Source organism: Raphanus sativus, chromosome 4, assembly GCF_000801105.2.
Source record: "Raphanus sativus cultivar WK10039 chromosome 4, ASM80110v3, whole genome shotgun sequence".
NCBI lineage: Eukaryota > Viridiplantae > Streptophyta > Magnoliopsida > Brassicales > Brassicaceae > Raphanus > Raphanus sativus.
Window position 1 is genome coordinate 50,246,374 of NC_079514.1, and position 11,889 is coordinate 50,258,262.

General features: G+C 39.9%; 2 protein-coding genes across 3 annotated transcripts; both read right to left on the reverse strand.

Moving 5' to 3' along the window:
• Positions 1-1,169: 1,169 nt before the first annotated feature.
• On the reverse strand, positions 1,170-4,125 carry LOC108849638 (probable glutathione peroxidase 5). Its single transcript, XM_018623222.2, has 6 exons — positions 3,865-4,125; positions 3,628-3,704; positions 3,424-3,485; positions 1,868-1,986; positions 1,547-1,714; positions 1,170-1,434 (listed from the first exon to the last, which is right to left on the reverse strand). The coding sequence occupies exons 1-6, from the start codon at positions 3,919-3,921 to the stop codon at positions 1,384-1,386; spliced, it is 534 nt and encodes a 177-aa protein (XP_018478724.1). The 5' UTR covers positions 3,922-4,125; the 3' UTR covers positions 1,170-1,383.
• A 202-nt stretch (positions 4,126-4,327) lies between these two features.
• On the reverse strand, positions 4,328-11,777 carry LOC108854301 (protein HUA2-LIKE 3). Of its 2 annotated transcripts, none has more exons than XM_018627826.2 (11): positions 11,331-11,777; positions 10,959-11,035; positions 8,138-10,162; positions 7,205-7,832; positions 6,696-6,795; positions 6,485-6,597; positions 6,219-6,403; positions 5,755-6,136; positions 5,316-5,658; positions 5,024-5,200; positions 4,328-4,694 (listed from the first exon to the last, which is right to left on the reverse strand). In XM_018627826.2, the coding sequence occupies exons 1-11, from the start codon at positions 11,451-11,453 to the stop codon at positions 4,666-4,668; spliced, it is 4,182 nt and encodes a 1,393-aa protein (XP_018483328.1). In that variant the 5' UTR covers positions 11,454-11,777; the 3' UTR covers positions 4,328-4,665. The 2 variants fall into 2 exon arrangements, with proteins under 2 accessions (XP_018483328.1, XP_018483327.1); XM_018627825.2 differs by having other exon boundaries at positions 6,687-6,795; positions 11,331-11,775.
• Between the last annotated feature and the right edge of the window lie 112 nt (positions 11,778-11,889).

Genomic DNA, 11,889 nt, shown 5'->3' on the forward strand with positions numbered 1-11,889 from the left:
TTTTCTTTTCAAACTAATACTATTTTTTTGTTTGTTTTGTTTTTTTTTATTTTTAAAAGTAAATGCTAAATATATTATTTCTTTTTTAAAAAAAATCTACATACAAAATGAAATAATATGATTGGTTGGTGAACCTTTAGGTTCACTCCACGGGTGAACCCTAAAATAACTCAAAAATAATCGCATAATTGGGAAATATTTTCTTCGGAAGATCAATACTAATTAAGGACAAGACTTGGGTTCACCCCCTATGGTGAACCTTCAAATTCACCACCTCTCTAATAACCAATCAAAGTGTCAACTAGATTAATGATTAAAAATATTAAATAATTTTTTTCAAAAATCAAAATAATTAAAAAAATAAATAGTGTCAATTTTAATAATGCTAATATCACTATCTAATCCATAAACTCAAACTCTATACCCTAAATCCAAATTCTAAACCCTAAATTCTAAATTATAAACCCAAACTCTATACCCTAAACCCAAATTCTATACCCTAAACCCAAACAATAAATCATAAACCCAAAAACCTGAACTCTAAACCCAAACCTATACCCTAAACCCAAATTCTAGACTCTAAACCCAAAACGTAAATACAAAATCCAAACCCTATACCCTAAAAATTTGGATTAATATTGATGTTGTTCTTTTGAAATTTAAGGTTAAGAATTAAATTTTGGATTTAGAGTTCATGGTTTGGGTTACTGTTTAGGGTTTGGGTTTAGGGTCTACGGTTTGGGTTTAGGGTTTATGGTTTGGTTTTAGAGTATAGGATTTGGGTTTAAGGTCTATGGTTTGAGTTTAGGGTATAATTTTGGGTTTAAAGTTTAGATTTCTTGGTTTATGATTTATGGTTTGGGTTTAGGGTTTAAGATTTAGGTTTAGGGTATAGAGTTTGGGTTTGGGGTATAGAGTTTGGGTTTATAATTTAAAATTTAGGGTTTAGAATTTGGATTTAGGGTATATAGTTTGAGTTTAGGGATTAAATATTGACATTAACATTATTATATATGATATTATTTATTTTTTTAATTATTTTATTATTAGTCTAGTTGGCACTTTGATTGGTTATTAGGGAGGTGGTGAATTTGAAGGTTCACCATAGGGGGTGAACCCAAGTATTGTCCACTAATTAAAGCCCAAATGGAAGCTAAACAAGGTGGTGGTAAGAAAATGTAGAAACTTGTGTATGCATCTCTTTTACCATAGCAGGGACACATTGAGTCAGAGCAGGAAGAGTTAGAGATTAATGCTCCACCACACACACAAAAAATAATTAGAAAAGAGAGCTGAAAAGGGTTTTACATGTGATAATGTCATTCGGTAACTTGAGACACAAGCCAGTCCAACTTCAAGAGCCTCTCCGTCTTCGTCAAGGGTTCAATACTTGGAAACATCTCCTTCATATCCAAGTGCTTTCATGATGTCCTTCTGTTGTTTTGTTTTTGCAGAAGGCATGAATTACCGCTAAGACGCATGTACATATATAGATAACAAGACATTTGTAAATAAGTTCAAAAAAGCTAGGGAGAGAGAAAGAGACCTCGATGGAGAGAGGTGGAACAGTTAGGCCATAACGATCAATGACTTGACCATCTTTGCCGACCAAGAACTTGGTGAAGTTCCATTTGATCCTAGTTCCGAAGAAAGTTGGTTTCTTTGACTTGAGGAATTTGTAGACTGGTGCTGCGTTTTGTCCATTTACACACACCTAAAAAAGGCAAAATAATTACAGAGATGCACCAGTAAGTAAAAGTGTTCATGTCTATTTCACCAAGCATAATAACATTTCTTGAGCTGTTATTTTTTTTTCTTTGTAAGAGATGGAAGAAATGATTATGGCACATTAAAGGTGGTTAATAACCTTTTTGAAAACGGGGTACTCGGCCTTAAACCTTGTACAAGCAAATGCATGAGCATCTTGGCTTGTCCCCGGCTCTTGGTTCATAAACTGGTTGCAAGGAAACGCCAATATCACAAACCCTGAATAAACCGGAACTTTATAGTTTTTCAATCTCATACATGTAACGACGACGACAACAACAACAACAATATGACAACAAAACAGGTTATGAAACGGGAAATCGGCCAAACAAACACTGAACTTTGCAGGAATTGCCAAAACAAACCTCGACATATGGGCTGGCCAAAAAAACACCGAACTTTCATTGACTTTTTAAATTTATTATAAAACTTACCATTGACTTACCAAATTAACGCACCGTTAACCAAGTTAACAGAAAATTTATACAACGTTAAATCTTGGTGTTAAACTATACGACGTCGTTTCATATCTTTGGGTGATTAAAGAGAAATGAGTGAAACAACGTCGGTTTCTAATAGCTCCGTAATTAGAAAAAATGGGTTTTACATGGGCTCGAACTCGTGCACTCGAGTATAATGGGAATGGTGTTTGCCACTGAGCTAGTGGACTTTGCAATAGATTTATGAACATGGTTGTTTATATTCTCTTCAAATACGAGTTAAATGAAATAAAAAAAAACGACCCTTCTTCGACGATCTCGTCAATCTCCCATCACCACCATCTCCACCCTTCTTCGACGATCTCGTCAATCTCCCATCACCACCGTCTCCACCCTTCTTTGACAATCTCGTCGATCTCCCATCTCCACCATTCTTTGCCGAGCTCTTTGGTTGCGTCGATCTCCCATCACCACCATCTTCTCCCTTCTTCGTCGATCTCCCATCACCACCACTCTCGTAATCAAAATTCCTCATCCCTCCAAAAATCACAACCTCCTTTCCATTTCTTGTGAACATCGTCTTCACCATCTCCTGTCACCACTCTCCAATGGAATCTTTGAAAAATCCCCAATTTCGATTTGGGAAATTAGGGTTACGATAGATTGATTTAGATCAAACATCGGAGTTGTATCAATAAAACCAAATAGTTATGGTACTCTTTCGAAAAGTCCACTAGTCCAGTGGCAAAAGCCCCCTATAATGACCACGAGTGCACGAGTTCGAAACCACCTAACAACAATTTTAATTAAACTAAACTAAACCACATTGTTAGATCAATAAAAACAAATATGTATGGTATTATAATGAAAAGTCCACTAGCCCAGTGGCAAAAGGCCCCTATAATGACCACGAGTGCACGAGTTCGAAACCACCTAACAACCTTTTTAATTAAACTAAACGACGTCGTCTTGAACCTATAATTAAACAAAATAGCTGGATGAAACGATGTCGTTTCAATAAACGGCAGTAATTAACGGTGTGTTAATATGGCAAGTCAATGGTATGTGTTTTAATAAATGTAAAAAGTCAACAAAAGTTTGGTATTTTTTTGGTCAGGCTCAAGTATAGGTTTGTTTTGGTAATTCCTGCAAAGTTCAGTATTTTTTTGGCCGATTTCCCGTTATGAAACCCTAGAATAATAGAGGAGAGAGAGACCTTGATCTTTGTATCTCTGGTAAAGTTCTGTTAGCTGGGTGTAATTGGATTCCGTGAAACCGCTGTTCCCCAACCAAAACACAGTAAATTTTTATGAAAAGTTTTTGATTGGAACCCAAGAAAGAAATAAATGAATGAGTTACCCATTACGAAACCCAATACCAACAAAAAAAACACCAAAAAAAGAAAAAAAGAGAGACGGACCATTTAGAAGCAACGTTCACGACGAGGAGAACTTTCCCTTGATAAATGCTCAGGTCAACCTCCTTGCCGGAACTATCCTAATTCCCATCCAACAAACAAACCAAAATTTTTTTTCTAAAAAAAGGAAACCAGAATAGTTTCATCTTCATGGGCGAAGTGTTCATAAGATCAAATAGTGTGTGTTACCATTCATTCTCGTAATCGACAAAACAACAAATAAGAAAGGGAAGAAAAAACCTTGACGGTGAACTGATGGATGGATGTTTCGGACACTGCTGATAACGAACCACCCATCTCGTGAGGGATATATGTGTCTGCTGCTGTCCTAATCACCCCACACACGCCTCCTTGTAATTTGTTAAGAGTTTGGTTTGGGTTTCAAGGAGAATGAATTTTTATTTATTACTATTCTTCTTCTACTCCCTTGAGGAAAGAATGAATATGTATACTATATAATAATATCAGCAGCAGCAGCACAGCCTGGTAATGCGTAACAAGACACCTTTCCTGCTGTGCTATGTTATAGTTTTGAGCTTTTGTTCCTCTAACCATATTTTGCTTAATCTAAAACAATTCTTGGTGTCTCCCCACTTTTTTTAACCAATAGACATCACGCTGCAATTACTATATATAAAAATATTGGCGGTAAGAATATAAATTTAAATGCCTACCTAAGTTTCCACAACTGGATTTACCAATCTTCTCCAATTCACTGCTCTTTGAATTCAATTTATCAATTGAGGTTTTAGCAACGACATATCATCCAACATCATATGTACACTTACAGTGTGCTTTTTTCCTTCTCTTCTCTATTTAAGCCCCTAAACAGAAGCCTTGAATACATCTCTCTCTCTCTCTCTCTCTCTCTCTCTCTCTCTCTCTCTCTCTCCCTCTCTCTCTCACAAGTGGCCAAGTTATGTTCCGGCCGAGCTCACTTTCTTCCCTAAACCTACTTAGCCCAATATCTTCATATTAGAGCAGACAAAGCACCTCCCGCGTAGGACTTACCCGTCTATCTCCATCTGTACTGTCTGTAACTCACCTCTGATGCCATGTTCCCTGCGGATCTGCAAATCCACACACAAAACAAAAAAAAAAGATACTCAGTTTACTTCTTTATATATACAAGCCATAAAGGACTGCAGTAGAAAGGTTACAAGCAAAAAAAACACCATCTCAAATTGTCAGATCCCTAAGATCAGATCCCAGTGAAAAGAAAATGGCTCATCTATAGTAACAAGGATCAGGTTTCCTATAAACTAAGGCACAATTCCAGCGTAATAATATTTTATATACGGCTAACTAAGACGGCTTATCTAGTTTGTGGGAGAGTAGAGAGAGAGAGTGGCCTTTTGTTTTTTTCTTCTCAGGGATTAAGCATGAATTTCAATATTACCTCTCATTGGAACTGGAACAGGGCCTTCCGAATGTGGTTTATGCTGAAAAGAGTGTCTGTTGTTGTTATATGCACGCGGAGAATGATGACTCCACCTGTGGTTCTGAAACCTTCCAGAGTCACGGTGATGGCCACTGGATTGATAATGGCCTTTGTGTCTGTCCTGATATCGTGGACCTGCAAATACGAGCGAAAGGATCCAATGGCTATTAGCATATATCCATCCATTACTATATATATGTCCTTTGCCTATGCATGCATAATAAAAAAAAGGGTCAAAGGAGCCCCCTACCATGAGAAGGCGGCGGATGATATCTCCAATTGTCTCGACTCTCATATGGTGCATGCCTCATGCTCTCATGGCTATCATGATAATTCCTTTCACCAAAATCTCCTGTGTAATGAGATCCGTGAGGGTATGATGGACCTCCTTCTGTCATATGGTTGTCCGGCTCCATATATGAATAATAGTGATGTGAAGGCGGAGGTGGGGGATTAGGTGATGGATAAGGCCTATGCTGGAAGTCAGAACCCTCACCGCGTGGCATGCTTTTTGACAAAGATGCACGGGTACTATAAGATGATTCAGGACTTCGGCAGTGCGTAGATGGATTCATCCGTGCCTGATGATCTCCCTGGAATATTAAGCAGAAATGAAGTTAGTAATCATGTCTCAGTAATCATCACTACGTTTAAACCGAAAACATTCTTCAAGAAGAAAAAGGACGCACGGGCATGCTGGGATATCCACTGCAGTCGAAGCCATTCTGTGAAGGGGGAGCTAGTGGAGATAACGAGGTCACATTCTGATATGAACTGCCAGAGACAGGCTGACAATATGCAGACTTTGTATTATCAGCTTGATCAGTGGGGTTTGCCCTACTTCCAACTTCCCAAGGTGGAGCCACGTCTTCCATTTCAAGCTCGCCGTCAACATCTTCAAGTATACGAGTATGCCTTTCAGTAACGGAAGGTGTGACATGTTCTTCTAAAATTCTGGACTCGTGTTCAGGAGTGACAGGCTCAAATTCACCCCCATCCGAGTCACTTCCTTCGTCTTCAACCTTAAGCATTGCAGGCATGCACAATCCATGAAGCTGGAGAGTTGAATTACTGATACACAGAGATGAATTAAGCTATGAAACTAGAGATAAAAAAGATCAAGATCTCAAGACTGAATAGACCCAACTCTCACCTTCCATATTCATCCACGAGCATACCCTCCATGTCTCTGACGGGGTCATCCAGCGCCCTTTCTGTTCGAGCTGAGCGCCGAGAATAGAGGCAAGCAGGAACATTACTATGTGAATCAAGTTCTCTTATATGGTGACGAACAATAGATTCAGGAAGGATCCTTCTTTCCAGCCACAGCCTCAAAACCTATATTAGAGCAGGAAAGGCGAGAATACATATTTATAAGAAAAAGAAGAGCCAAGTAAGATAATGAAAATTATCACATACCTTCAAGCACTGTCTCCGGTTTTCTTGTGTGGTAGCTCCAGCTGGGACAGCAGCAGCCAACAGGCGAGGCAGCATAACTTGAATGGATGAAAGATAAACACCGCCAGCATCACCTGAAGAAAAAGACAGTAGCCACAAAGTTAACTCAACATTGAGAACCTCGATGATGCGACTAAGCTAAAACACTAGATATGTAACTCACCACTCAGACCTTTGGAACACTGAGCAATAGAATCCACAAGGAAAAATAAGTCCACCCTCCTTTGTAAGTTTGACTCGCTTTCCAAAGTATGAGCAAGAATTTCCATGGCCTAAGTCAAGACACAGCGATTCTTAACAACATAGGCCAAAATCACATAATATAGTGTTTTATATATCGCACAAAATCACAGTGCAAACAAATCTTTTTCCGCATGTAAAAGGTAGATAGTAGAAGGCTTCCCCTAGTTCTAGGCTTTCAAGAGTGGCTGGATGCAGCACCCGAAAACAGCAAAGCAAATAATATTACAGAGATAAGGATTTTTATACTTCGTGATAGTTTATAATTGTAAATATTTGGACGATGTGGTAGTTTTTCTTTATCATAGGACAGATCCAGTTATTATGATGCAACAATCTATAAGAGAGTTGTCTTCAAAAAGCAGAAAAGTTGAATTTCCCATCTACATAACATATGGGATCAACAGACAGATAATATCACAATTAGGAAGAACGTCATACCTTGGCCGACATACCAAATTTCACCAAGTCCATAGCTAAACGAGTTGCGCGGCCAATGGTCTCCTTTGTCCTCACCAAAGAGGCAAGTGCGGTCTCAAAAGATTCAATCGTGAATTGCACATCGGAACTAACATTTTTCTTCACCTGAGTTACACTTATTTCAACCCTTCTTTCTTCCTTGACTGTGTCATCACTGATAGTCTTTTTCTCGCCATTGGTGCTACAATTACTGTTGTTCTGCATACCATTTGCACTTTCTACTGTAGACATAGGGCAAACAGAGTTGCCATGTGGAGTCCCCCTTGCAGGAGAGTCAGGAGATAGACTCATTTTTTCACGTGAAAGGTTCTCAGATACTGAGACAGAATTAGTGGCTTGGATCTGCTCATACGCCTCACAGCTGCCAATGCACACGGACATACTGATAGTTTTTTTCTCGCCACTGGTGCTACAATTACTGTTATTCTGCATACAATTTGCACTTTCTACTGTAGACATAGGGCAAACAGAGTTGCCATGTGGAGTCCCCCTTGCAGGAGAGTCAGGAGATAGACTCATTTTTTCTCGTGAAAGGTTCTCAGATACTGAGACAGAATTGGTGGCTTGGATCTGCTCATCCCCCTCACAGCTGCCAATGCACACGGACATACCATATTGTTAGTCAACCAGTTCTGGGAACTGGGAAAGTTTGATGAAGACAATGTCTAAAGAGACTTGATCTAAAACTCAATATGCTTATCGTCTACACAGACTTTCACCGTGAGAGCAAATTTTAATAGGAACTGGGAACCTTCAATCATAAAAAAACATGAAAACTACACAAGAATAAAAATAATAGGGTAATGGTTATTATGTGAAAGTCTAAATATATAGATTCCTATTCATCGTATAGAGATTAGCTTATGAGTAGAGGGACAAAATCAGTAGACTCACCTTTTTTCCAGCTCTTTGTTCTCCACAGCATCCTCACAGTGGCTATGCACCGTTCCATACTGAGGTTTCCCTTCTTTCTCCATCATATAACTTCCAGTAACAGAGGGGGCTGGATTCTGCATTATCTGAGCTTGTTTGCCACTATCAAGTTCTTTACCCACACTTCCTTGTTTTGTTTCCAGTAAAGTATTTTCAGCCGCCTGATTATTGACCACTGAACAGAACGGTGGAGAATGTTCTACAACTTGGGACTGAACACCCTGAGTCACATTATCAATATTCTCACATTTTTCTTTAAGGGAAGAATCTTCAACAGCGACCAATGTATGGTCACAAGAATCATGATCCTGGCTTTGGTGTTGATGAGGAGACTGAGCAGGTACCCATGACGCTGTCATATCCAAACCCGAGCATAAACTCGGAGGATTATTTACAGATGAGTCCACTGTATCAGGATTCAAAGGGGTTCCGTTGTTCTCACTTTGACGTGTGCATTGCATGTCAATAGGATCGGACTCAACATTTGAACAGTTTATGGTTTGTGACTCCTCCGAACAACCCTGAAAACCTTCAGATACACGAGTGTTCCCTTCTAGCGAACTGCCAAGTTTATTAGCCAGTGCTCGAGTTACTTCATCATCTGGCGTCATGCTAAATAAGTTCTCATGTAACTCCATAGCAGTTTGTTTATCTCCTTCGGTCCGAACACATGACATTGACGGAGACATTCTGCCAGAAGGTTTGCCCATATGAGAAGGCACTTCATCAACCATATCACCCGGGAGCTTACCAGATAACTCAAAGTTGTTATATTCTTTGGCCGTAGAAGTATCATGAACAGGTACAATATCATTATCATGATTAACCGAGGGGCTTGTTTGCATGGCTGCACTTGTTGGAGTGTCTTTGGATGATCTATCTTCGAACTGGGAAGAGGCATTGGCCTTTTCATCAGCATAAAAAGCTCTACTCATTCGGACTCTGGCTCGTTTTACCAGAGGCAAGTGTTCATCACCATTCTCTGCACAGGGCCTCTCATTCAGCGTTTCATGAGAATTTTGAGATCCCTGGCAGCTATCACACGCCTTGGTCCCAAAACCTTCTTCTGCTTCAACTTTAGTAGGAGCGTCAACAAGCTCACTGGACTCCCGTTTTCTGGTAGGCTTCCTCTTCCTCCTCTTTACCATGGTAGTAATTTGGAAATCAAGCCCTTTGCTGAGCTCATGATCTCCGTCGCACCCCTCACCAACAGCATCAGAATGCTCAACTTTGGAACCAGAGTCCACACCATTACCCTTATTCCTACTATTATTGTCAGACTCACCCGTAGCAATTTCAGAGGCGTTCTCTTCATCGGATCCGTGCAACTTTTGAGCTGATGAAACCATATCATCAGATTCAGAATGACCTGACCTTCGGATCCTCTTTCTCCTTCCTATAGTTCCATCATCTATATCATCTACACTTTGGCCACCATCACTGCATTGACGCATGGACCTTTGAAGCCTATCGAATTCCAACCTTGACGTGATTTTAGAGTGCTGAACCGATAATACTATTTTCTGTGGAGCACATTTCTGAGACCGCGCCCGTTCATTTCTCCTTTTTGAAGAATGTGTAGCTATCTCACACAGATCTTTGGCTGCTGCATTATCACAGGCTCCATTACGAGCAAGACTATTATGACGCAGAGCGAGCATTTGTTCAGCAGCTGAAGCATCCTCGCTGAGAAGAGTCGTTTCATCTCTACCATTACTAGATGATTCTATTTGTGTATCAAGTCTTGTACCAGCTAGATTTTCACTGGCCTGGGGCAGCTCTATAGTATTCCCAGAACTTCCAACAGTTGTTTCTTCAGCAGATTTCGGACCATTAGATTCGTCCAGCTGTTTCAGCTTCTCGTAACTCTCTGTAATCTCTTTAACCGCACGGACAAAATCTGAACCTTTCGCATGGCGTTTTGTCAAGAGCGATTGCTTCTTCTCCTCCGTGAATGATTCAACATCAGCAGGATTGCAGAAAGCTCTGCACATATACCAACAAATATTAGTAACTGCAAACGGGGGTAAAGAACAGTTAACTGATCCAGAGGGAAGAGCAAAAAGTGAACACAGTTTACAAGCTTAAATTGATAAGCGAGCAGCTGTGCTAAAATACTCTCTTCACAATAATTATACATCAGAATTCACAAAACGGTGGGAATGATGATGCAGCAAAAAGAACAATCACTAAACGTTGATGCTAATCTGCAAAGTAGGTGATAAAACAGTTTTCAGAGAACTCAACATTCAAAAGGCTCAAAAAAGATAAACGATAACAAACGTCACCATCGGATAGATGTGGAAGCTAAACCCATAAGTAGAAAGAGAAGCTATGTTGCAAACAAAAGTCACCATCCGTTAGAAGGAAGAAACTCAACCATAAGTAGAAAGAGAAGCTATGTTGCAAACAAAAGTCAACATCTGTTAGAAGGAAGAAACTCAACTCAATAAACATTAGTAAAGTGAGCCCCGAATTCCGAACAAGGAAAAATTATGATCCTAAAACAAGTTAAATTATTATAATTTAGAGAAACTACATAGTTTAAGAATGACATGCCTCTACAAGAAGAGAAGTTAAAATTGTGCTGTCATAAAGAAGCTACCAGATTGTACTTGTTAATCTAGCCAGACAGGGACCAAACTTCATTTCCTCGAATGAGGATGATGATAAAATGAAGTAATCTGCTCAAATGGTGACGCAAAATGAATGAACTGAAATAGGAACAGGAATGAAAACATAGGTAGGAGGGCAATAGTAAAGGGTATGAAAGAAAACTCACATCTGCTGAGTGCCGAAAAAGTGAACCAGTACTTTCTTCTTATCCGTTGAGTAGCCCCACTTTTCTGGTTCGCTAACCTGCAGTTGCATCCAGCAATAAGCAACGATAGAAATTGAAAAGCGGCAACCAACTAACAGTGGATTGTATCATTGGTGTATTAACAAGTATAATAATCTGCTCATGTTCCTCTGTTATGAGCACAACTAGAGAAGATGTATGAGCCTAAGAAAAGTGCTAAGCATAAAACAATGGATCAGGGGGGTATCTAATAACACCCACAACCATTGCTCACTGGTATCTATCTATCTATCTCTGTAATCAGTCAATAATCATTGCTCATAAACATCAAAAGAGAAAGAGAAAGGGACAAACCGCGGCAGGCCAAGCAGGAAAGCCTTTGAGTTTGGCAAGCACGAGATCGCCAACCTTCCACTGACGGCGAGCAGATGCAGCCGCGGCAGCCTTACCACCGCCTTTCTTGCGGCTGGGAGCCATCAGGGGGGGAAAGACGATAGAGATGAGGAATCAATCTAAGTCTCTCCAAGTGAAGAAGCCAGGAGAAGATTAGGAGTGGGGGGCTAGGGTTCTTCGGTAGCAGCAGGCATTGAATAACAATCCAATCGACGGAAAGAAGGAAGGGAGATGGTAGATAGAAATCAGGTCTAGTAAACCCTAATCGATGGTGCGAATCGAATCGCTTTTGTGGAAGAAGAAGAAGAAGAAGAAGAAGAAGAAGAAGATTCGCAGATTGAGAGGAGGAGGAGGAGGAGCCTGGACGCCTGGTGGTGTGTAATCAAAAAAATTGATAATGGCTCTCTCTCTCTCTCTGGGTGGTCGGTGTAGGGTTTGCAAATTTGCAAAGGACTAGTATAACGTGCGCTGTATTATACATGCGTAAGTTAACATGACGACTAAAAGATAATCAATTGGG

Bases quoted from the DNA above. Each gene is read 5' to 3' on its own strand.
- LOC108849638 (XM_018623222.2), bottom strand. From the start codon at position 3,921: ATGGGTGGTTCGTTATCAGCAGTGTCCGAAACATCCATCCATCAGTTC. The intron at 1,987-3,423 runs GTCTCTCTCTCC...CGGTTTATTCAG, and splicing joins CCAGAGATACAAAGATCAAG to GGTTTGTGATATTGGCGTTT. The intron at 1,435-1,546 runs GTCTCTTTCTCT...ACAAAACAACAG, and splicing joins TTCCACCTCTCTCCATCGAG to AAGGACATCATGAAAGCACT.
- LOC108854301 (XM_018627825.2), bottom strand. From the start codon at position 11,453: ATGGCTCCCAGCCGCAAGAAAGGCGGTGGTAAGGCTGCCGCGGCTGCA. The intron at 10,163-10,958 runs GTGAGTTTTCTT...GTATATGTGCAG, and splicing joins TTTTTCGGCACTCAGCAGAT to AGCTTTCTGCAATCCTGCTG. The intron at 6,404-6,484 runs GTATGTGATAAT...GCTCTAATATAG, and splicing joins ACCGGAGACAGTGCTTGAAG to GTTTTGAGGCTGTGGCTGGA.